The 25928-nt window shown below is 40.5% G+C and overlaps 2 protein-coding genes across 4 annotated transcripts in view; one reads left to right on the top strand and one right to left on the bottom strand.

Annotated features, from left to right (window-relative positions):
- Nucleotides 1-25928, bottom strand: part of CENPP (centromere protein P) — a 366797-nt gene that overhangs the window by 274474 nt on the left and 66395 nt on the right. The gene's annotated exons all lie outside the window — the stretch shown is intronic.
- OGN (osteoglycin) lies at nucleotides 1110-19771 on the top strand. The gene is made up of 6 exons (XM_033926064.1): nucleotides 1110-1381; nucleotides 3360-3438; nucleotides 9975-10133; nucleotides 11774-11976; nucleotides 15521-15616; nucleotides 19015-19771. Exons 1-6 carry the CDS (start codon nucleotides 1214-1216, stop codon nucleotides 19183-19185), a joined length of 876 nt encoding a protein of 291 aa, XP_033781955.1. The 5' UTR covers nucleotides 1110-1213; the 3' UTR covers nucleotides 19186-19771.

The following is a 25928-nucleotide window of genomic DNA, read 5'->3' as shown; positions in this document are numbered from 1 at the left end:
CGATTGATATTTGTTAGACTTAGGGGGTACTTTGAAGAAGTTGAGAAAGCACAAACCAGCTGTTTCTTCTCCTAGCAGACACACTCATGAAAATGAAAAACATATGACTATGTAAAAAAGACATTACTGCACATGCTACTAGTCTGTTCATTAAAACAATTTACTGACTGCACACACCAATTAAAATAGAAATAGCTTTAAGTCTTAGAAGGTGGTAGCCAGCTCAAATGATTTACTTATTAGCATAGTCCAGAGTACATTTCTAAGAGATTTTCTCTTACCCTGAGGAAAAATACTGGAACAGCCTTTTACCCTTTGAAAACTGCTTTTAAAACTATCTTAGGGCAGCATTTATTTCAGCGCCTTGGAAAATATCCACTACTTTCCTCAGCCACATGGGATTAACATATCAATGAGACATTCAGGAAAGGAGAGCTCCATATATGCTACCCTGGTAGGTTTTATTCATGTTGTTTTGTTTGGGTCATAAAGTAACTTTTTCAAAGTTAAAGCAACTTGTTGGAAAAGAAGCTCTTTACTTGAATTTAAGGCAATTTCCTATTTTCTAAATGATTAAATCCTAATTCAATTAAGAACAAAAGCACTACCTATAAAAATGTAGTATGCAAGAGATGCATTGAAACTGTTCAACTCAAATCCTAAAACAAATGACCACTGCTTGCATGCACACATGAATTCAGGATTCCAGGATGAAAGATAATACTAATTAGATACTATATATGATACTCTTGAACATGATTAAATCCCCTTGATTTGTACAGTTCTAACCATATTTTGCAAGGCAGGGATTTACAGACTGTTCCACTGTATAAAAAAAATGTTCTGGCAAGCAACAGAAAAATGAAAATGAGCAACATATGGTGTTAAGTCCCATGATGGAAATTTTAATCCATTAAATTAGGTAATAAATAGTTCTATTATGCCCTTTAATTTCAGTCTGTTTATATGCATATGTGTACATATCCTGACTACTGTGAGCTAATTAAAATACCACTGCATATAACAAAAGGGTTAATGGTTGTTCCATGGTCCCCTGCTTTAGAAACCTCTGCCAACTAGTCCTCCAGGCTCTCAATAGTGTTTTGACAGATTGCCTTTTCTATATTTGAACTCTCGGAAAATATTCACCCAAAGTGAGCACTCCAGCAGTTTTCCTCTAACTTTCCAGCCACATATTCTGTTCTTTGCTAAAATGAAGACTTTGCAACAGGCACTTCTATTATTTATGCTTGCACCTTTGGTGAAGTCAGCACCACCTATCCAGCAAGAATCAATCAACATTTATGACTACGAGACAGAAGATGGACAACTATTCAAACAACATTTTGAAGATAATCCACAGGGAGCAAACGTAAATAAGGTACTGACTTTGTATTTAGAAGTGACTTGCCAAGTTTCAAATACTCATTTGTTTTTGCATGTCTGCCCATATTTTGAGGAAGAGAAAAACAACAGGAATTTGAAGGAGGTAGAAAAGCATTTGCATTAATGGGTTTTCTCTCTACAAATGACAGCTTTTAGAACAAGTTAAAATGTACAATTCATTTTAAGCAAGTTGGCAGTCTGACCTCAGACACTGCTGAAAACAAGAAGCATCTTTACTTAAGCCAGTTAAAAGAAAATCAACAAACATGATACATGTATAAGGCTTATAAATGTTTGAAGATAAAACCTTCTTAGTTCTATTCCCTTGTTTTTCATCAATTTTCCCATCCCTAAATAAATCAGATTTAGACACATGCTGAAGAAAATATCAAGATATGATGCCTTTTTTTAAATAAATCGACACACAAATAACCTTTACCCGCTTCAATATGTTTCCCACGCAATAGGTGGAATGCTAGCATAAATCATTATATTACATTAGTGACTTCATAGTAGTAGATGCATCATGGCAAGGCACACATTTTCTTAGATGTGAACGCTAAAGAGAAATATATGTTTCATGAAGTTTTAATAAACCTGGTGAATCAACCAGTCTACTAATGCTAATAAACTACCCAGGTGTAGATATTGAGATAGCAATTTGCATGAATGAAGATATTTCCACATGCCACACTTGTATATTCCACTAAAAGGAACAAGCTGTCCATATACAGTGGACAAAATGTAGTCCAGGGCTGCCCAAGTCCAGTCCTTGAGATCTACTGCCAGGCCAGGTTTTCAGGATATCCACAATGAATATGCATGAGAGAGATTTGCCTGCACTGCTTTCATGGTATGCAAATCTCTCTCATGCATATTCATTGTGGATATCCAGAAAACCTGGCCTGCCAGTAGATCTCGAGGACCAGACTTGAGCAGCCCTGATGTAGTCTGCTGTCTCTCTGTCACTAGTTTAATCACACAAAATGATAAAGCAAATAAAGATATTTACAAGGCATAGACTTAAAATTCTGAACACTATGAGGTGTTACCACAATCAAGAGTGAAAAAGGTGCATATAGAATCAAGTCATTTAGAGAGTGGGTTTTTGCACCTGTCAACACCTAGCATGCTTTAGTGGCAGAAGTCCATAGAATGGGGTAAAGGGTAGAGATTGGGAGGGGACTGTACATTGCAGTCACCTAACAATAGTCATAGCGCCTAAAAGTAAGATGCATTAGGGAAAATGTCTTGCAAAACCTTTGCTTTTATGGCGTATTGCTTTAGGGGAATATGCTCAATCTAAAATGTGCCTTTAACGTGCTCACCAAACCGGTTCCAGCTGGTTTAGCATGCATGTATTTTAGCGGCGGATTATCAAAACGGCTTACTGTGGTCTTTTCCAAGTTTTCTAGCAGTCTCTGATACTGCCATGCAAATATAGTACAACGAGGTCATAAATATTAAAATGAGCACTCCGAGTGATTTCCTAACCTAGTTATGCCACATTAGCGGCCAAAATTTGCCGACAGGTCTGAGCTGTCATTGCCTTGCTTGCTGATTGGCTCAGGCACTGACAGGAAAGTAAGGTTTGACAGCTCAGACACCCCTCCCCCCATGCAAATTAAAATTTAAAAAAACACCAAATCAAAGATCAGCAGGAGAGATGCCCACTCTCTCCTGCAGCGCTTGCACAACTTGCAGAAATCCACCCCTGGCAGCAAAGACGGCTAAAAAACTCGAAAAAGACCATGGTAAGCCGTTTTGATAATCCGCCACTAAAATACATGCATGCTAAACTGGCTGGAACCGGTTTGGTGAGTCCGTTAAAGGCACATTTTAGTTTTGAGAATCTTCTCCCCAGTGCTCTTTAGTAAACATGTCCTTTAAACTTTTAAGAGGTATATAAAGTTATATTTCTACTTGAGTGTCTTCAAGAGTTCTTTTTAAAAATAATTCTGAATTTCTTTTAGAAAACCACAGCTATAATTGATATACTCTTCCAGAGGGATGAAGGTGCAACAAAGCTACCACCGTCAACAAACGATGTCGGTAAGTAATATAAGCAGCACATAAAATCTGTATTTTCCAACCTTTTCAGGCCCAAGGCACACGTACATTAACCAACATGTTATGTGGCACACCAGTATCTCCAGCACAGGCAATATGGACACTGGAAGGATTCATAGAGCCAATATAAGAGCTAAAGAAGTACTGTTAAGTCCCATCAGAGGCTGGAAGGGCTCAAAAACGGGAGCTCAGGAGAAGGAAGTGAAAGCACTGCGTGCAGTGTACAAGCTGCATAAATTGGAGTCAAGTTATCTATGCCTAGAATTGCCAGATTTTCCAATCGTAAAATCCAGACCCCCTAGCCCTCCCCCATCCCCATCCTGTAATGGTATGGTAAAGTTTTACCTTAGTGGCATGTGCAGGTGTGCTACCTCTGTAGCCCCTCCCCTCGAAACGTTAGTTTTCTCCTCTAGCTAAAAAAGGAGAACTGAGGGGAAGGTGGGCGGGCAAGTGTGGCTGCATTCCCCTGCTGTCTACGGAGAACACCTGTTACAGATAAGCAACTGCGCTTTCTATGGAGACCAGCAAGGGAGATGCAGGCACACTTGAAGGTGAGTCCCAAGCTTAAGTAAAAATACGGGAGGTAGAACTCGTTAGATTGCAAATAAATGTCTTAGAACAGATTGATCAAATTGGGTATCTTGAGCCAAGCTTTGGTCTAAACCAGGGGTCTCAAAGTCCCTCCTCGAGGGCCACAATCCAGTCGGGTTTTCAGGATTTCCCCAATGAATAGGCATGAGATCTATGTGCATGCACCGCTTTCAATGTATATTCATTGGGGAAATCTTGAAAACTCGACTGGATTGCAGCCCTCAAGGAGGGACTTTGATATCCCTGGTCTAAACAATAATGTTTGGAAAAGGTATGAACTGAAGACCATGTAGCAGCATTACAAATGTTCTGAATGGGAATGGAGTGAAGATGTGCTACTGAGGAAGCCATAGCACGTACTTTATGTGCTCCCACGATGCCAGGAGATGGCATCTTGGCTCGTTTATAACAGAAAAGAGATACAATGCTCAATCCATGTCGATATCGTTCTCTTAGCAACTGGTTGACACTGGGTAGAAGGGTTGAAAGAGACAAAAAGCTGATTTGTTGTATGAAAATCAGCAATCTGCTTTAGGTAAAAAAGTAATGCACGTCTGCAATCCAACGTGTGAAGGTCTCTTCCGCTGGAGAATCATGAGGAGGAGGAAAAAAAGATGGTAAAGTTATGGCTTGGTTTAAATGAAAGTCCGTGACCACCTTTGGAAGGAACTTTGGATGTGTCCTCATGCGTACTTTCGTTGGAAAAAATTGAAGATAAGGATAGTACGTTACTAAACCCTGAAGTTCACTGACTCTTCTGGCCAAAATCAGCGCTGTTAAATAAGCTACTTTCTAAGTAAGAAATCCCAAGGAAGCAGAGCCCAGAGGTTCAAAGGGAGCTGACATGAGTTGATCCAGGACAATATTAAGATCCCATGAAGGAGGAGGATCTCTGAGCGGAGGTCCGAGGTTGGAGAGTCCCTTTAGAAAACGAGCAACTTAGGGGTGTTGAGAAATAGGTTACCATCAACATGAAGATGAAATGCTGAAATGACTGAGAGGTGAAATCTGACTGAGTTGGATTTTAGGACAGGCTTGGATAAGTGCAATAAGTAGATTAAGAAGGAAAGGACTAAACATTGGAGAGGATCCTGAGATTGAGATGCTGCCCAAATTGAGAAGCGTTTCCATTTGGACTGGTAAGACTTTCTAGTTGAAGGACGTCTGGCTGCAAGAAGTACAGTTTTTATTGATTGGGAGACTGAAACACTGTCTAAGATGGATGTCTCAATTTCCACGCTGTGAGGTTGAGGCTGCAGAGGTTGGGATGCACAGATGACCGTTGTGTTGTGAGAGTAGAGAAGGATGATGTCCCAACGGACAAGGTGGAGCATCGAGAAGGTCCTGGAGTAGAGGACACCAGATCTGTCTGGGCCAACAAGGGGAAATGAGGATTAAGTGAGCCTTGTCCTTGAGGGTTTTTCGAAGGACCTGGAAATGAGAGGAACTGGAGGGAAGGGATAAAGGAAATGTTGGCTCCATGGAATGGAAAACACATCTCTTGCGATGACCTGTGGAGCTGGGTATAACAAGCAAAACCTTTGGCATTGTGTATTTTCTTGAGTAGCAAACAAGTGTATCAGTGGGGTTCCCCACAGCTGGAACAGATGATGAAGCACAGCTGGGTTTAACGTCCACTCGTGTGGATCGAGTTTCCTGCTGAGCGAATCCACAAGGGTGTTGTCTTCTTCTGGGATGTAAATCGCATGCAAATCTATGTGATGCGAAAGCACAAAGGTCCAAAGACGGTAAGCTTCTCTGAAAAGAGGGAGGGAACCGAAGCCCCCTTGCTTGTTCAAATAAAACATCGCAACTTGGTTGTCTGTTTGAATGAGAATCCGTCGATTGAGAATGTAAGAACTGAACACTTGAAGAGCATAGTAGATTGCTCAAAGTTCCAAGTGATTTATATGAAGACTGTCTCCGTCGATGTCCATTGACCTTGAGTTTGCATTTGGTCTAAATGTGCTCTCCAACCCTTGGTGAAGCATCCGTCGTGATGGTGAGTTGAGGAGAAAGAGGTTCGAATGGGCAACCCTCTTTTAGGAAAGGGGATTGAGCCCACCATAGTGTGGAAGCCGTGAAAGTGGTTAGACACACTGATTCCATTGCAACTTGAGGTGCCATTGGAGAAGACACATATGGAGTCTTGCATGGGACACCAGGGATAGGGATGCAGCCATATGACCCAGTAGGCATAAGAAATTTCTTGCTGTAGTTCAAGATGACTGTCTGAGGTGGGAGACCAACTGGATTATGGCCTGATGTCAATCTTCTGGTAGGTAGACCTTTGCAGTAATTGTATTTATACTTGCTCCAATGAATGTGAGGGAGTGAACTGGTGTGATTGTGACTTCTGGAAGTTGATGAGAAAACCTAGATCTTGTAAGGTTTGAATGGTGAAGTGGATCGTGTGTCGCAACTGGTCCTCAGAATGTGCTACAAGAAGCCAGTTGTCTAGGTAAGAAAAGACTGCATGATTGTGCCTTCACAGATAGGCAGCTACTACAGTTAGGCACTTTGTGAAGACACGAGGTGCTGAAGAAAGGCCAAAAGGCAAGACCTTGTATTAGTAGTGGTTGTTGAGAAATTTGAACTGAAGGAATTTCCAGTGTGCTTGATGAATAGGAATGAGGGTGTAGACATCATTGAGGTCTAGGGCAGCTAACCAGTTGTTTTTTCTGAGGAGCGGTAGAATGGCTGGAAGAGAAATCATTCTAAACTTTTCTTTTTTGAAGCAGGCATTTAGTGGATGAAGGTCGAGAATAGGATGGAGGCCTTGAGTCTTTTTTGGGATTAGAAAAAATCTGGAATAAAACCCCAGATTTGCTTGATGGTGTTGCATTTCTTCGATAGCACTGGATTGAAGTAGAAGAGATATCGCCTCCAAAAGTTGTGGAATGTGCTGAGAAGGTGTGATGGCTGGTGGAGGGGGGTTGTTGGCTGGATAGTGAGAGAGGAAGTTGAGGGAGTGAGGACCCATTTGTCTGTCATGATTCGCTGCCATGCTGAGAGAAATTGAGTAAGCCCCCCCCCCAACACACACACAGGTAGTTTGTCAAAAACTAAGAGTAGGTTTAAGTGGAGGAAGCTGGGATATTGGTAATTGTTTCCTGTTCATTGGATGTGGCTTTTGTTGGTAAGCAGCACCTTGTGATCTTTGAAAAGGTGGTCTGTTGTAAGGAACAAAGCATCTGCGTGGATAGTACTGTTGGAAAAATTGCTGGTGGTAAGCTCTGCGATAGGACGAATTAGAAGGTTGGCGAAATTGCTGAGATTGATCTGAAGAGGAAGCTGAAAGCTCATGTATGGTTTAAGAATCTTCTTTGAGTTGGGAAACGGCATCCTTAACTTTTTTCCAAACAAACTATCTCCTAAGCAGGGAGCATCTGCAAGCCTATCATGGAGATCTTCTCTAAGGTCTGACGCTTTTAGCCATGCTGTACAACAAGGTGCAATTTCTACAGCTGTAGTATGAGACATCATATCGTAAGCATCATAGTTAGTCTTGATAAGATGGTACTGTATATTGATTCCTGAAGGGTAATCTGTAGAGTGGAGACTTCATCAGGTGAGGCTGTTTCCATTTGTTCTAAAATGGAATGATGAAAATGCAGGATTTGAAGCTGATGATCTATTACTTTGGAAGCGAGCATAGCAATTTGGTAGACTTTCTGCCTCATAGAATCCAGTAAATGATATTCTTTAACTGGTGGAGTGTGGTATTCTGTTCTTGATGCTTTAGCCTTCTTAATAGCTGATTCCGAAACCATGAAATGGTGTGGCAATTGGGTAAGATCATGGACTTTGTATTTTAATTCTAAACACCTAGACGCTGTAGAAATAGAATATGTTTTTTGCCAATTTTCTAGCTGAAGATCTTGTAAGACCTGGTGGACAGGCAAAGCTATGAACTCCTTTGACGGAGCTTTGCAGGACTGAAGAATTGCTTGGAAATCCTTTCCTGGTTTTATAGAAGCTTGGTTAAGACTAAGTAAAGTGGATACTTTTTGAAGGAATTTTGGATAAGAATAGTCTTCTCCTTGTTCTATAAGAGGGGAATCTGTATTAGAAGTAGGGTCTTGTTGGCTAGAGAAATCTTGAGACAGACCATCGTGGAGACAAATTGGCAGTGTGCAGTGGCGAAGTACAAACAGATGTATGAGGAGTCCAAATAGGATCTTGGTGGATGGATTCATGTGCAGGAACATATATCTCTGGGGTAGTAGAAAAATCTGCACATTCAGGGGCTTGAAGTTGCAGATTGTCAGAAACAGGGGAGGGCTACTGAAATAAGACAGCACTATCCTGCATAAATTTTTTAAACATAGAGAAAATATTAGTCATAGTGGCCATTTGGTCCTGGGCCATGGGAGATGCTGCTGGAACCAAAAGAGGAATGGAAGGCTGTTTTGCCGGGATAGGGTCCCGAACCGAGGACTCCTGTGGGGCAATTCTCTTAAATTTTGACAATACTTTAGCAGACTTAGAAGTACTTACAGTTTGCAGCAATGACTTTTTCAACTTAGGAAAGGACCACAGAGCTGGAGCTGAGCCCACGGGAGCTTTCCCGGATTTACCTTAGGAGCAGAAAGCCTGTTCTTTTTGTAAGGCTGGAGCTGCTCTGGTTGAGGCTGGTGGAGAAGGAGTAGTTATACTGCTCCAGTCTCTGCCGAAGTCACTCATACCTATTCAGGCTCTAGGCGACTTACAGAGAGGGGTGATAGGGGCAAGAGGAGGGGACTAGAACGGGGGCCTTGATTGAGAGGGAGGAAAAAGAAGGGAAAGGGAAAAAGAAAAAAAAACTCAGGTGTCAGGGAGGAGGTTATCAACTCCATCCAGAATAAGGTGTGATTAGGTTCATTTCTGAAATCCAATTTGCACTTTAAACTAAAATGACAGAGAAGATAGGCACAACCCTAGGCACCACGATTTTCTTCCTATGGAGGCCAGCTGGATTGACATGGGTGAAGAGAGGGGTAGTATGCTAGGCAGGCGAGGGGGGTGAGAATGGATGATTAGACAGAAAAGTGAGCCTGCTTTAACCCAATGTCTGGTTCCTATCATTGTACAGTTACTACATTGTTCCAAGTTTCAAGTTTATTAATATTTTGATATAACAACCATCACAAGTATGTGGTCAGTTTACAATAATAAGATAAAAATTATAAAAAAATTGTATATAAAGAAAATGAAATAATAATAGGGGGGGACAATGTCGATACAAAGACTTGATTATGAAGGGTATGAAACAAAAGGGAAGGGAAGGTTTTTAAATTACATTGAATAAATAAAAATAAAATGAGGAAAGGAGGGGAGGATAAGACGAAAGGAAAGAATGGGGTATCGCTTCCTGGAAGCATTTTTGTTGTCCTGTTTTTATTTGGAACTTCAGTTGGGATTTTGATAGGAATCTTTAAAGAGAAATGTCTTGAGGAGTGTTTTAAACTTGTTTAAGGAATTTTCAGAACGAAGATTTGATGGCATTGCATTCCAGAGAGAGGGCGCGACAACTGAGAAAATGGTGTTTCTGGTATAGTATAAATCTTTGATTGGAGGGACTGTTAGTAAGTTCTGGTTAGTGGACCTAAGAGCCCTGGAAGGAGTATGTGGAATAAAATATTTATCAAGGAAGGCAGGCTGGTGAGAAGTCTTGATCTTAAAGGCTAAGAGAAGAATTTTATAAGTTGTTCTATGAGAGACTGGTAACCAGTGAGATTCTCGGAGTAGGGGGGTGGTGGTCATATTTTTTTGCTTTATGAATGAGTTTAATCGCTGTATTTTGAATTAGTTGTATTTGGCGAGTTTCTTTTTGGTTTATTCCATGATAGAGTGAGTTACAGTAATCTGTGTGTGGAATGATCAAAGTTGCAAATATAGGGTTAATTTATACATACACCATAAAATGTCCCCATTTTCACTTTCAGATTTGCCCACATGCCTGCTTTGTGTATGTCTAAGTGGATCAGTTTACTGTGAAGAAATGAATATAGATACTGTTCCGCCTCTGCCAAAAGAGACAGCCTACTTTTATGCACGCTTCAACAAGATAAAGAAAATTACCGCCAAAGATTTTGAGGATTTTCGTAAGTATATTTTTAACTTCAGTCTTTTAGGGCTCCTAAGCACAAGTTACATAAAAAAGCAGTTGTCTCAAACATATAACTCTCTATTTTGTAAAGCCAAAGTTAAAAGTTCCATATCAACAGTACATTTTTATTTCAAGATTAAGGATCAATTTTGTAAAGTTACTGTGGTTCAGCTAATTTTATGAACCTACATAATTTTGAGAAGGAAGTTTTGTATAGAGTACATAAACAGCACAATGTGAGAAACCAATCCCAATCACATCTTTCATTATAAATTCAATGTGTCATTGCTAGAAGCGATATTAATTATGCAGCGATGCTTGAATTGTTTCCCCTGTGGCAACTTGAACACTGGACTTTATTGGGAGATACTACTAGGAGAGAGGCATGATGGCTTTCCATTTCATCTGAGATTTTATTTGACAGATTCTGAGCTATCCAGAAATTAATCCATTAAAAATCAATTTTTGTAATTCAGTGAGCCTCTTCAGCTCCTGTCATTTTCCTTCTAATTTAAAAATGTAAATTTACTACGATTGTTGTATTCTGTTGTATATGGTTTTAAAAATTCTGTGGTATCAAAAGGCAATCTCAAAGAATCACATGTGGCTCCAAAACTTCAGGACAAATAACACTGAGTCATTACATTTAAAGCAATAGATTCTTTATTATTTATACTAAAGAATGTGGATGCTAATGCTATCTTATATACTGCTATATCTCCTACTGGATTCAAAGTGGTTTACAAAAGATTACAAATATTTACAAAGAGTGATCAAGAACAAAAATACTGAAAAATATAAATAATATTGCTAAATATCATGGACTGAGTGAAGCCCATTGTTCAATGAGATAGGTTTTCAGTCATTTACAAAATATGCAGTAGGTAGGCATAGTTCTAAGTACTATTGGAAGATCATTCCAGATTTTAGTACCCAGGTACTGAAAAGTGCATGTATGATGTCTCATATATTGGACAGATTTTAATGATGGGTATAGTAAAACTTTGATTTTGTGAAGTCTCATGGTGTCTTCATTATGACGTAGAAGACAGCTTGCACTTATGAACTTTGGCCAGCTAGAGTCTTAAGAACAATGCAAGCAAATTTGAATTTGATCCTGTATTGTACTGGTAACCAGTGCAAATCACATAGTACAGGAGTTGTTCTGTTACATCATTTTAGCCCACTAATTAGTCTAGCTGCCATATTTTGCATGAGCTGAATTCTATACTGAAGTTTCTCTGTGATGCCCTCATATAGTGAATTGCAGTAGTCAATTAGAGGCATCAATACAGCTTGAGTTATTGTGTGAAAACTAATGTGGTCTAAAGATGTTTTAATACTTCTTAACAGGCGAAACTCAGCAATATTAAAGATCCCAAAACGGCTACCCTGCCTTCAACACATTCTCTCCATAAAACAAATTTAAATATATCTTACCAAAATGATTACCAATATATAGTCAAGGGTTAAAGGACTGTGTTAAGCTATATCAAACACAGCCATTCCCTAACTGCATTGATGACCGTCTTCAACCAGCAACAAATACCAGTAAACAAAACTATTATTGTATATTATGATCTAAATTATGTAAAACAAACATAACATATTTGCATATTCTCTTTCTTTTTAAAGCTACCTTAAAAAGAATTGATTTGACTGGAAATCAGATTGAAGAGATTGAAGACGGCGCCTTTTCAAAACTTCTCATATTAGATCAACTTATACTTGCTGAAAACAAGCTCGTGAAGATCCCAGCACTACCTTCCAAACTAACAGTATTTAATGCAAACAGCAACAAAATTAAAAGTAAAGGAATTAAAGCGAATGCCTTTAAGGTAACATAAGAAACCCATTAACAACTAACTAGTCTTTTCTAATATTCATCTCACTTCTTATTTGAGTTAGAACTGACTCGTTGATGGTGTAGTAGTTTTCACCTTCTTTTTTGGTGTTTCCAACATCTAAAACTGGCTCCTACTGGAGGTATGACAACTTACATCATCATTCCCAGCTACTCGGATGATTCCCTATCCCCCACCCCTAATCTGGTCCAAAATCACTGCAATCCTCAACTGTGGGCCAGATATGATAGTTTCTTCCAAAATTCTCTCAAGTGAATATCTCAAGTATACTCTCTAGCATAAGGGTGGCTACCTGCAGCCCACAAGCCCATGGAATATCTATATAAACCACAGTTCAAGCAATTTTTAAAAAATGTATTTCAGAAATATTTTCAGAATAGCGACTAGCATGCTGTTGCCATAATTTCTTTTTAACATTTTTTTTTTTTTTACTTATTTAATCACAGGTGGTCCATGTAGCTCTGTGCATTTCTGGTTCCAATATTACATAATGCTGAGGCCCGCCAAGGATAGTACTGATATCCACACACCCTTCCATGTATAAAGGTTGTCTGTCCCTGCTCTAGTATCTAAAATAGTGCTCCTTAGATATCAGAATGGCCAGCAAAAACTTGGAGAGATTAAGCCAATATGTGTTGGGGTGAGCACACCCACCTCTTTGAGAGTGCTTTCGACTCCTAAGTCCTCTCACTATGGGTTCTGCATTCCCAACCCTATATGTCATGTCTGTCTGTCCAAGTTAGATTGCAAGATCAACCAAGCAAGGACCATCTAGAAATGTCAAAATGTACAGCGCTGGTGCGCCTTTCAGCGCTATATAAGTGATAAGTAGTAGCAGTAGTGCAATACCTCCACTTATTCATTATTTCTTCTTTAGCCTTTATTTCTAGTCCTTGACCAGAAGCCAGAACCTAGTGTGTGCATCACCAATGGTTGATGACCAAGTCTCCCTCTCCCCCACTACGGACTGTAAACAGTACTCCCACAGCATCCCAGCCCCAATGGCCAATGTTACAGAAGTTAGTTAAGTTCAAGACTTAACTGAAAGTCTCCTCCTGAACAACTAGGCAGCCCCTACTCACAATTTTTAGAATAGGAATTAAGAGGGGGGAAAAAATCCCACTGAAAATTTCCCAGTGTAAAATATTATTTTGCAAATCACTCAACCCTCTACTACCTCAGGTACTGTAGATTGTAAGCTCTTCAAGGACACTCCACTTTAGAAGTTGCGCTCTCTATGGGACACTGTGATTTATATATTCCAACAAGGAAAGAAATAAGGTTACAAACAATTTAAATGAGCGAGTTTTTGTGTGCTGGTCCTCCAGAATATAGCAACCTCCCAGTCTATATAAGGCAGCAAGGAGATTTGAATATTTTTAAAACAGTATTAAAATAGCTGAAAAACTGTTGCGGAATAATGGACATTGTGGTTGAAAGAAGATGTATTTCTTGTTGATTGATTTTATATGGGTGTTTTGTTATGTATATTATATATGTGATTTTTTTGATCCACTTTACAAAATGCGGTCTATAAATAAACAAATTATAAAGTATAAACCTTGAGCTAAATTTAAATAAATGTAGGTTTACAAATAGGTAAGAATATCTTAGGCAAGCACATAAAACAGTACAGCAAATAGTATTTGACAGTTGATCACTTCCTCTGCCATAGACTTGACCACAGACACCATTAGTTTAGACATCAAGATTCAGCAGGTTTCTATTAAACTAGTCAGTTAATGTTCTATTTAATGCAGATCAGTCATTAACAACTAACTATACATATAGGTGAAGTTTACGTGCTTAATTGGAGGGAGGCATAGAGTAAGGAAGTACTATTGATAGTGCTGGAAAGAAAAACAAGTCAGCATTAGCAGTCCCAGCATATTTTTGGGAGGGGGGGGGGCATTGCTTGCTACAACCCAGCTTTATTACATTATTAGGGAAAATATTTTCATTTATTCATCCACTTGAAAAATCTCAGAAGCACTTTATGCTTCCTTCTCCGATCTTACTGGGACTACTATCCTTTCTTTTTTCTCTATATAACCTTACAAAACATGCCATATGATCAGAGCAGGATTAATTCTTCGGTGGGCCCTAGGCACCCAAATACACTGAGCCCCCTGGACCCAATCCTCCATGGCCCTATTCCCCTCCCCACCTCTGCTGCCCCCATGTTCCCTCTCCTGTGAGAGTGTACCTCCAGGCCCAGCTCCACAAGTCCTTCTCCTTCCTTATTCTTCAGTGCAGCTAAACTTGCAGTCTTAAAAAGGCTATGGGCAGCAATTCCTACATACTGCCCACAGTTGACCCAGAAGCCTTCCCTCTGATGCACAATCCCAGTGGGCAGCATGTAGAAATCTTTGCCCGTAGTCTTTTGAAGACTGTGAGTTTGACTGCACCGAGTAATGAAGAAGGCGGGAGGCGGCACTACTTGGACGTCTGGAGCTGGATCTGGAGGCAGGTGTATTAATGTCATCAGAGCAGGTAGCATTTTGGGCCCCTCCCTGACCTCTTTGGGCCCAAAGCACATGCCTACTCAGCCTACCTTTTAATCCTGCCCTGCATACGATTATCTCTACCCAACAGAGTGGATGGAACATATTGATTTCTGCCACCATTTATTATGTTTTCAACAAATATTTATCCTTAGGTCACATTCAGTTTTCTTATTCAGCTCTATTCAGGCTTTCAGTATATGTGTGAAGAATTAATACAGGCCTCTTATAATAACTGTCACTGCACACCAATCTCATCAAAGTTGCAGAGAGAAAGAAAGAGAAAACCCAACCAAGATAAGAAAGTCAGAAGAGTTAAAAAAATCTTGTTAGTGAAAGTCGGACTGGACACGATTGTTCACATACATTTTTCCTTAAGTTTTAGTTACCTTTATTTCTATTTAAATCTTGTTACTCTCTGTCTCATTACTACTACTATTTAACACTTCTATAGTGCTGAAAGGTGTATGCAGCGCTGTATATTTTGGCATTTAATAAACGGTCTCTGCTCAGAAGAGCTTACAATCTAACTTGGACAAACATGACATAGAAGGGTTGGAGATGCAGAAGCCAAGGAGTTGAAACCCTGCCCGAGACGCAGTTTGTTCTAGGCACACGGCGCAGCAAGACAGAAAGGTCGGAGTCTGGAGTTGGCAGAGGAAGAGAAGGGCACAGATAAGAGGGACTTAACAGTTGAGTGCAGCTCGTGCGGGTGGGGGAGAGAAGTGAAGAGAGACAATGAGGAGCAGCTTATCCGTCTATATGTTTCACCTCTGCTTACAGCTTATTATTTAATGTATATTGTACTGACATTGTAAGTAGCATAGTTACGTATGTTACAATGTACTCTTATTTGAAGATGTTTACTGCTGTAATTGTCTGTTGCCTATGTTTGTTTGTTTTCTTGCTGTGAACCATCTTCGGTGGATTTCTTTAAAAAAAAAAAGTGGCAAATAAATCCTACTAAATGAATGCCATATCAAAACTAACCTTTTAGCAATAATTCCTTACAGAAACTCAACAATTTGTCCTACCTCTACCTAGCTGAAAATGAGCTGGAAAGTGTTCCCCAGAACTTGCCAGAAAGTCTACGCATACTTCACCTTCAGGTGTGTAATACATTTCCTTTCTCTATTATTCAATGGAAACGCATCTAGGATAATTTGGTGACAGGTCAAAAGCGCGCGACAACAACCCCTTAAAATACTGTTTCTCTTCGGCGCGCTTCCGCCTTATGCTCAGTTGTCTGCGCTGGGTGGTTGGCGCGCCTTTGTCGGCGCGTGCTTTTTGTCTATGAACCGGATAATTCTGTGCAGATTATTTATATACCTATACGTACACCCCCTTTTCCCATCATCGTATGCATTACAGTTCGGTGGTAGCATTCAACTTTAAGAAAAAACCAAAACTGTAAGGGAAGGTCATGCTTAACGAACCTTTTGTACTTCTTTGAGGGAATAAGCAGTCAGGTGGACAATGGGGAACCCATAGACATCATTTACCTCGATTTTCAAAAGGCTTTCGACAAGGTGCCACATGAAAGGCTGCTTAGGAAGCTGTGGAACCACGGGGTGGGAGGGGATGTGCACAGATGGATCAAGCACTGGTTGTCGGGTAGACTGCAGAGGGTCGGAGTAAAGGGACAATATTCTGACTGGCGGGGAGTCACGAGCGGTGTGCCACAGGGATCGGTGCTGGGGCCGTTACTCTTCAACATATTTATCAATGACCTGGAAAAGGAGGCAAAGTGCGAGGTTATAAAATTTGCAGACGATACCAAACTGTGCGGCAGAGTTAGATCCAGGGAGGAGTGTGAGGACCTGCAAAGGGACCTGGACAAGCTGGAAGACTGGGCAAACAAATGGCAAATGCGCTTTAACGTGGAAAAATGCAAGGTCATGCATATAGGGAAAAAGAACCCGTTGTTCAACTACAAATTGGGGGGGGCATTGCTGGGAGACAGCAGTCTAGAGAGAGATTTGGGTGTGCTGGTGGATGCATCACTGAAGCCATCTGCACAGTGCGCAGCAGCCTCGAAAAAAGCCAACAGGATGCTGGGCATCATAAAGAGGGGCATAACAACCAGGACGCGGGAAGTCATCATGCCATTGTATCGAGCGATGGTGCGTCCACATCTGGAATACTGCGTTCAATATTGGTCGCCGTACCTCAAGAAGGACATGGCAGTACTTGAGAGAGTCCAAGGAGAGCAACGAAACTGGTAAGAGGGCTGGAACACTGCCCATACGCCGAGAGGTTGGATAGGCCGGGGCTCTTCTCTCTGGAAAAAAGGAGGCTCAGGGGAGATATGATAGAGACCTTCAGGATCATGAGGGGCATAGAGAGGATGGATAGGGACAGATTCTTCAGGCTGAAGGGGACAACAGGTACGAGGGGGCATTCGGAGAAACTGAAGGGAGATAGGTTCAAAACAAATGCAAGGAAGTTTTTTTTCTCCCAAAGGGTCGTGGACACCTGGAATGCGCTACCGGAGGAAGTGATCAGGCAGAGTACGGTACAGGGATTCAAACAGGGATTGGACAGATTCCTGAGGGATAAAGGGATCGTGGGATACTGAGAGAGGTGCTGGGATGTAACACAGGTATAGAAAGCTAACCAGGTAATAAGTATAGAAACCCAACCAGGTCGTGCATGTGCAAGACCGGAGGGTTAGGACTTCGATGGGAAGATAGGACTCAATGGGAAACCAAGGTGGCAAGGGGGCCCCTTCTAGTGATTCAGACAGGTCGTGACCTGTTTGGGCCGCCGCGGGAGCGGACTGCTGGGCAGGATGGACCTATGGTCTGACCCGGCGGAGGCACTGCTTATGTTCTTATGTTCTTATTTGCTGAATGTCAAATGATTTTGTCACTCACAGCACTATTCACCTAGAAATTTAAACAAGACGAAAGAGGTAGAGAGCTTAACTTGTCTTTTACATGTATGATAGTAGATTCCACAACAGCAATAACGCCATAAGAACATAAGAAATGCCTCCACTGGGTCAGACCTGATGTCCATCGCGCCCAGCAGTCCGCTCACGCGGCGTGCAGTAAATTTCTATCTATACCCCTCTATCCCCTTTTCCAGCAGGAATTTGTCCAATCCTTTCTTAAACTTCAGTACCGTACTCTGCCCTATAACGTCCTCTGGAATTGCATTCCAGGTGTCCACTACACGTTGTGTAAAGAAGAACTTCCTAGCATTTGTTTTGAATTTGTCCCCTTTCAACTTTTCCAAATGCCCTCTTGTTTTTTTATTTTCTGAAAGTTTGAAGAATCTGTCCCTCTCTACTCTCTCTATGCCCTTCATGATCTTTTAAGTCTCTATCATATCCCCTCTTAATCTTCTCTTTTCCAGGGAAAAGAGTCCCAGTTTTTCCAGTCTCCATCCTTTTATATTTGCTACGCTGCTGAACTGACTTTTGCATGACACAGAAACCCAAACAGATGCTTTTCTATAGAAATATATATCTTTTTTTTACTATTTACCGTATATACCACTTATAGCCTAAGAGGTTTATATTCAGGCACTTATGCATTTTTTCCTATCTGTCCCAGTGGGCTCATACGCTACCTAATGTACCTGGGGCAATGAGGGATTAAGCGACTTGCCCAGGGTCACAAGGAGCAGTGTGGGATTTGAACCCACAACCTCAGGGTGCTGAGGCTGTAGCTCTAACTACTGCACCACACACTCCCCTAAATATGGTAAACTCTAATAACAAAGTAAACAGCATCCTTAAGCATACAGTAAGGAATCAGGGAGATCCTCCTTGGAAGCTTGAAAGGGAAATATTCCCCTGGATACTGAGAAGCAAGAGGAGGTAGAGTGAAATCCCAAACAAGATTTGGTGAGACAGGACCCAACTAACCACTGGGAGTCAGATAAGACCACGTTTGCATTATAGGACACTCTCACACCACCAGTCCTTGACTTCCCCTTCATTGAAATGCTGCCTGCCATGTCGGTGGCCTTTCAGTACTTAATGGTACATGCCTCTATTTCCCCCATGAAGCCCCAATATTTTCTTTTATAGAAGCGCTGCATTTTTTCCACTTCTCCTTTTAATTGTCCCTACCCATTTTAAACCTAAAATATTGATTTTAAATACTTATTTGGATTCATAATGCTTCTGTAACTAGCCAATGCATCACTTTATATTTTTTGGTCAAACCCTTATTTCAAATGTATATCTTAAATTTCTTTTTGTAGGTCTGCTCCGATTGAAATTCAACAAAGACTCAAAATAATGGTTCAGGTTGGACCTTTGGTTTGAACCTTAATTTTCTTTTCCTTAAACTTCTGCTATAGTTGAAGAAAAAAAAAAAAAAAAGGTTCAGCCCAGTTTTTGATTCAAGTTCAGATTTGGGTTAATTGCCTTGAATTTATGAGAAATGTGTAAAACATTTTAAAGAATTCATTTTAAAAGCAATTAAATCCAACTATCTAAATCTATATGCAATGTCTTTTAAATGCTTGCTAATTAAGAAATGTTCTATTTCAGGCCAACAACATCACTTCGATCACAGATGATACATTCTGCAAATCTAACAACACACGTTATGTTCGAGAACAGATGACTCAGATAAGACTGGAAGAAAACCCTGTGATCTTGGGGAAGTATCCAAATAGTTTTACTTGCTTGAAATCATTGCCCACCGGGGCATATTTTTAACTTAAGATACAGCACCCAAGGCATCTTAACAAAATACAAATCTGTTGTGCACAGAGGACACCCATATAGCACATAAATGACAAAAGATAAGAACAATCTCCAAGATTATCCATTCTATAATGTCTTCATGTTGATTTGAACTAATAAACAATCAGTTAATAGCACAAATTCTACACTAGAAATTATAGTGAATGGGAAAATCTCCATAACGTAGTAAAATAAAATATACCATGCTGGGTCAAGCCAAAGGTCCACCAAGCACAGTGACTAGTCCAGGTCATTAAGATGCTCGAGTAGATCCAGTCCCTGTATTCTCCCTGGAACAAGCAGGACTCTTCCTTTCCAAACCTTCAGGCGTAATAATTGTTAGAAACTTGCCCAATCTCACAGTTTCATTGTTCCTTGTTACAAAATAGTTTCTCTAATGTGTTTTGAAAGCGTTACCTGTTAGGATCATGACATATTCTTTAGTTCTAGTATTATCAGAAAGAATAAATTATCTCTGTTAATTAAAAAAAAAAAGGTCAAACTAAGAATTCTAATGATTCTCAAATCAAAATTTCAAGTCACTTAGGGGAGAATTTAACAAAGGGCGCTATGCACATTAGCGTGCACAAATCACGCTAGCATACACTAACCGCTAAAGATGCCCATTCTATTCCTAACATGCTTAATGCCCTTCGTTGAATTCCCCTCTAAATATGATATATATTATGGTAGCCTTTCTTTAGTACATATTGATATTAATTTGCACACTCACTTTATTAATCCTGTTCTCTATTTCATTAGAAAAGGACTGTGAGAACTGAAACTCATTTTATCACATCTCTTTTCTTCGTCCTCTTTAAAGTATCACAATCCCTACAGATTTCATATTGACCAACATAACTAAACTAAACCTTAAGTTTGTATATCGCATCATCTCCATAAAGATAGAGCTCGACACAGTTTACAGGTAATTCAATAAATGAGGGAAGGACATAATAAGAAATTAGAGGTTATGAAGAGGATAAGCTAGCTTTACATTTTAAATCGATAGTTTTACGTTTTGGAGAAAAGCCAGGTTTTCAGATGCTTTCGGAATAATTGGAATGAGCCTAGGTTCCGCAGCGGGGCAGGGAGGTTGTTCCAAAGCTCAGTGAATTTGAAGAAAAGGGATTTCCCTAATTTACCTGCACACATGCATAACATAAGCATAAAATCAGTCTAAGGAAAACTATAATTTTCTTTTCGCTCTCAGTGACATTTCTTGCACACTAGAACTCTTTATGCATGCTAAAGTCTATTAGATTTTGTGTTAGTAAAACAGATTAGAAATCAGAACCAGCTGATCAGATTTTTGTTTTAGTTTGATTTGTATGCTTATAAAATAGTTAACAAGTGATATGTATGTAAATAGAACATTTTCAAGCTTCTGAACAAAATGTAAAAAACTGCTTTAAACACAAGCTTTGCCTGAGCCATTTAAATGAACTTTATATGACTGTCTGTTGTAGCTGTCTCAATGTATACATTTTGGATGAAATGAAAAATAAATTTACAAGGAAACCTTGCTTGGAACAACTATGTTATTTTATGGATTGCTTCTAACAGTACACAGCATATCCCTAGATTCACCTCTTACTGGGCAGATGGAGAACCTCAGAGCACATTACAAACAAATTAATCTAATGACTCTCTCTGGCATATAACTAGAAAAAAAAGAAGGTGATGTTATTTTATCAAATTATTCACAAATACCTTCCTACTTGGGACCATGACACTTGCCAATGCTTCTCCGTTTCCATTCCCACTAGAACACCCACGCCAAGAACAGCTAAACTCTCTTCAAATACAGGACCACAAACTAACAGTACTAATGTAGACAAATTAAACCCCAAGATGTCAAAATCTGCACACAGTACGCCAGAAAAGTAGAAAGAAATGTCTTTATATTTTGCACTGTTCAAAGTTGTTAGTTCTGAAAAACAATTTTATTTTTCTGATCATCTTGTTCCTAGTTTCTGGTTGTATATACCTTTGTCTGTGCTTTTAACTGTTTCCAGGGCCTCCTTATCCATCTATTGTTTCTTTTCCTTCCTCCTTCATTTTCTGCCCTACAATCCATCTTTAGAACAGATTTTTCACATTCAGCTTTCTTCTAGTTTTCTGCCTCCTTCTTAAATTTACCTACATTTCCATCGCTTCCCATCTATCCATGTGCACCATCTCCTTCCTCTCTCCCCTTCCCTTCCATCCATGTACAGTGCACCATCTTCTTACTCCCCCCTACTCTGCATACATGTCCACCATGATTTCCCTCTCTCTTCATTCCTTTGCATTCACCATCACTTCTCAGAATCCCTATCTGTCCCCTGTGTCCAGCAATGTGTCCTTGTCCTATGTGTCCTATGCTCTCTCTCTCCATCCAGCATCTCTTTTGGGTCTCTTTCCCTTCCCAAGACCAGGTTCTCCCTTCTCTCTTTCCCTCTTTTCTTCTGCATACCATGATTTGCAGCCCCCCCCCCCTCCTATCAAAACCAGGTCTAGCATCATTCACTCTATTCCATCTGCCCTCTCCCCCTTAGTCCAATGACTCTCCTGTCCTCCTGGTCCTGTTTGATCTTTCTCTTTCCCCATCCTTCATTCTCCCTGGCATCCTTCCCTGCATGCTTGCCTGCCTACCACTCACCTGACATTTTTACAAACTTGATCATCTTCCTAGTAGCGATTCAACCAGGCTCTTCCCTCTGCAGCAACCTAATCAAACACCAATTAGATAAGATCCTGGATGAGGAGAATCTACGGGATCCCCGACAACATGGATTTACTAAGGGGAGATCCTGCCAATCCAACCTGATCAGCTTCTTTGATTGGGTGACAGGGAAGCTGGATATTGGGGAGTCCCTGGACATCGTGTACCTGGACTTTAGCAAAGCATTCGATAGCGTACCACACCGCAGGTTACTGAGCAAGATGAGTTCTATAGGATTAGGTAACACATTGACGAAATGGGTTGGGAGCTGGCTTGGAGGTAGGCTCCAAAGGGTGGTGGTGAACGGCACCCCCTCCGAAATGACGGAGGTGATTAGTGGAGTACCACAGGGCTCAGTCTTGGGCCCAATCCTATTCAACATCTTTATAAGAGACTTGGCAGAAGGGCTTCGAGGTAAAATAACATTATTCGCCGATGACGCCAAACTGAGTAATGTAGTGGGCAAATGCACAACAGACGAAGATTCAATGCCCGACAACATGATGCACGACCTACTCCTACTGGAGCGATGGTCTAGGACATGGCAACTCAACTTCAATGCCAAAAAATGCAAAGTTATGCACCTGGGCAGCCAGAATCCATGCAAGTCTTATACCCTTAATGGCGAGATCCTAGCAAAAACGGTAGCAGAACGAGACTTGGGGGTAATCGTCAGTGAGGACATGAAGTCTGCCAATCAAGTGGAGCAGGCTTCGTCCAAGGCAAGACAAATCATGGGCTGCATACGAAGGGGTTTCGTCAGTCGTAAGGCGGAAGTCATTATGCCATTGTATAGATCCATGGTGAGGCCCCACCTGGAATACTGTGTGCAATTCTGGAGGCCGCATTATCGCAAGGATGTGCTGAGACTGGAGTCGGTGCAAAGAATGGCCACCCGGATGGTCTCGGGACTCAAGGATCTACCATACGAAAAACGGCTTGACAAATTACAGCTATACTCGCTCGAGGAGCGCAGAGAGAGGGGAGACATGATTGAGACGTTCAAGTATCTTACGGGCCGCATCGAGGCGGAGGAAGATATCTTCTTTTTCAAGGGTCCCACGACAACAAGAGGGCATCCGTTGAAAATCAGGGGCGGGAAACTACGAGGTGACACCAGGAAATTCTTTTTCACTGAAAGAGTGGTTAATCGTTGGAATAGTCTTCCACTACAGGTGATTGAGGCCAGCAGCGTGCCTGATTTTAAGGCCAAATGGGATCGGCACATGGGATCTATTCACAGGGCAAAGGTAGGGGAGGGACATTAAGGTGGGCAGACTAGATGGGCCGTGGGCCCTTATCTGCCGTCTATTTCTATGTTTCTATGTTTCTATGTTAATGTTGCTGCAGAGAGAGCTGGCCGGAGAGGGCCTAGCTGAATCACTGCTGGAAAGAGGATCCAGATTGTAGGACCTTTGATTGAGTGGGAGGTAGACAAGGAGGGTGAGCCAGAATGAGTGATGCCGGAATGCAGGAGGGACAAGAAAGAGAGATGCCCAACATATGGTGGTAAAAAAAAATGATTAGAAGACTGCATGGGCCACCATTGGCTCACAAGTCTTGTGTTGAAGAACACTGACATAAAGGTGTATGATACCACCAAGACTCTACTTAGATCAGACCATTCTTGCAACTAGTTAATCAAGCAAAGAGTAAACTGATCAGGAAGACAACCAAAAGATCAATGGCAACTTTGAACGAGCTACAGTTTCCATGGCCAAGAATGGTCAAATCTAGCCTGTGTATGGTAGGGTGGCAAGCAAGGAATCATTACATAAGAGAATCCAGCCTGAATATTATTTTAAGTATGCAGAGAAACACTTAGGATATACTACTGCCATTTGGCACAATGTTTTGAGGTCTGACAAAGCTAAAGTTTACATTTTTGACCTGAATACAAAGCATTATATTTGTTGCAAACCCAAAACAGCCCATCACTCAGACAGCCATCCATAATGTGAAAATAGTGCTGGAAACATCCTATTCTGAGGATGTTTCTCATTGGCAAATATTACGGCATCCATCAGAACAGTAAAAGAACAATGAATGCATACAAAAGACCTTGATGGAAACCTAACACTCTCTGTAAGAGCTCAAACTAGGATGGAAGTTCACCTTTTAGCGCAACAATAAACCACAGAACACAGCTAAGACCACACTGAACTGGCTAAGGATCAAAAGTTAAATGTGAGTGGTCCACTAAGAGTCTGACTTCAAGCCAGTTGACAATCAGTAGCATGGCAAATATTGCTATACACCAATACTCTCCAAGGAACTTGACAGCCCTTGACTAGTTTTGTAAAGATAAATCCAGGTGTGCTATTAGTAGAGATCTATTCCAACAGACTCACAGCTGTAATCTGCTGGCAAAGGCACATCCACCACAACAGAGGTGTACAGAGGAAAATAATTTGTTTCAATTCATTTCCTGTCTTGTTTTTGGTTTTCATTTTTTGTTCAAGGTCTTCATGGGGGGGGGCAATGTTGATAATGGTATACATTCTTTTGTGAAAAGTCTGCAGCATTAATGACAAAGGGAAAACAAAACATTTTTTTCCAGTAGGGGGGAGGGTTCCCCCATTTCAGCCTAAAAACAACATGAACAGATATATTTCTGTTTTGATTCAGGGTATGCATTTTATCTTTCAATAAAGCATTTTCCCCTGAAAGATGTGGTTATGGTGTGTTGACAAATGGAAAAAAAAAAATATATATCAACATTTAAAAACATGCAAGTTTAATGTATTGCTAAAATAATTTAAGGCTTTTTTATACCACCTTTAAATAACAATCTAATAGAAAAGCAAAATAAAAAGACCACCATAAAATTTGTCAGGAAAGGGGACACCATTCTTTCAAGTCCGTCATCCAAACACGCTATAAAATATATCCTGTGTGTCCAGGATGCCCGAGGTAAATTTAACCTATTGGCTTAAAAGTTAATGTATAGAAATTAGTTTTATGAGAGTATTAAATTTGTAGCCATTGTGCATGCACAGCTTGATTGGCCTAATTGACACTGATTGGCAATTAAAAGTTACACAGACAACTCGGAAAGCGCGATTCTATAAAAAGTATGCGCCAGTTGCAGTGTGTGAATCTGAAAAGGGGGCATGGCCAGAGACTGACCATGGACGTTCCTAATAGTTACAAGCACTTGTTATAGAATGCACCCGATAGGCACACAACTTAAGCGCAGGCATTTAGGCCTGGTTTTAGCTGGCCTAAATGGGTGCGCTATGTCAGTGTTTCTTAAACCTGTCCTGGAGGACCCCCAGCCTTCAAGATATCCCTAATGAATATGAATGAGCGAGATTTGCCTATAAAGTAGGCATGCAAATTTCTCTCATGTATGTTCATTAGGGGTATCTTGAAAACCTGAACGGCTGGGGGTCCTCCAGGACAGGTTTAACAATCACTGGCCTAAGTTATGCAACCCACATGGACGCTAAGTATGATTCTATAAAAGGTATGTGCACCTTGTAGAATCATACTAAGTAAGCGCTGTTTTAGTCAGCGTCCATAATGATCTTAAGTCCTGTTTCCCATCAAAAAGTAGATTAAAAGTTCAAATTTTTCACAGGAACTTATTCGTTTTAGGACCTTAAAACTACAATAAAATATTCAAACTGAGTTTGAAAATAAACTTTTTTGCCAAGAGTATTCATCACTGTTTGGAATCATGAAACAGTGGATATACAACCATTTCTCCTATCAAAAGGTAGTATACATTTACATCTTTTAGTATAGTCCAAAAGATTAGTGGAATCTATAACATGAAGGCATTCTAGGGATCGATAGGTAAAAAAAACAAACAGCGTGGCCTCCCCAATATGTTTCCTTAACTTTTTTTTAAAATTATTTATTTAAAGTCAAACACAACACAAAGAAACACCAGGGCAAAACAGAAGTACAAATGCAGCCCAGAGTCCCCAAACAATGTTGTCGTCCCCAGCGCATCACATTGCAAACAAAACCAAAGAAGTTGTTTGGTTTTTTTCCCAATTAT

This window comes from Geotrypetes seraphini, chromosome 17, assembly GCF_902459505.1.
Source record: "Geotrypetes seraphini chromosome 17, aGeoSer1.1, whole genome shotgun sequence".
Taxonomy (NCBI): domain Eukaryota; kingdom Metazoa; phylum Chordata; class Amphibia; order Gymnophiona; family Dermophiidae; genus Geotrypetes; species Geotrypetes seraphini.
The sequence above is the reverse complement of the archived record's forward strand: the minus strand, read 5'-3'. Positions and strand labels throughout refer to the sequence as shown.

Coding starts and splice junctions, on each gene's coding strand:
- OGN (XM_033926064.1), top strand. CDS start 1,214: ATGAAGACTTTGCAACAGGCACTTCTATTATTTATGCTTGCACCTTTG. Junction 1,382..3,359: donor AGGGAGCAAACGTAAATAAG/GTACTGACTTTG, acceptor AATTTCTTTTAG/AAAACCACAGCTATAATTGA. Junction 15,617..19,014: donor TACGCATACTTCACCTTCAG/GTGTGTAATACA, acceptor GTTCTATTTCAG/GCCAACAACATCACTTCGAT.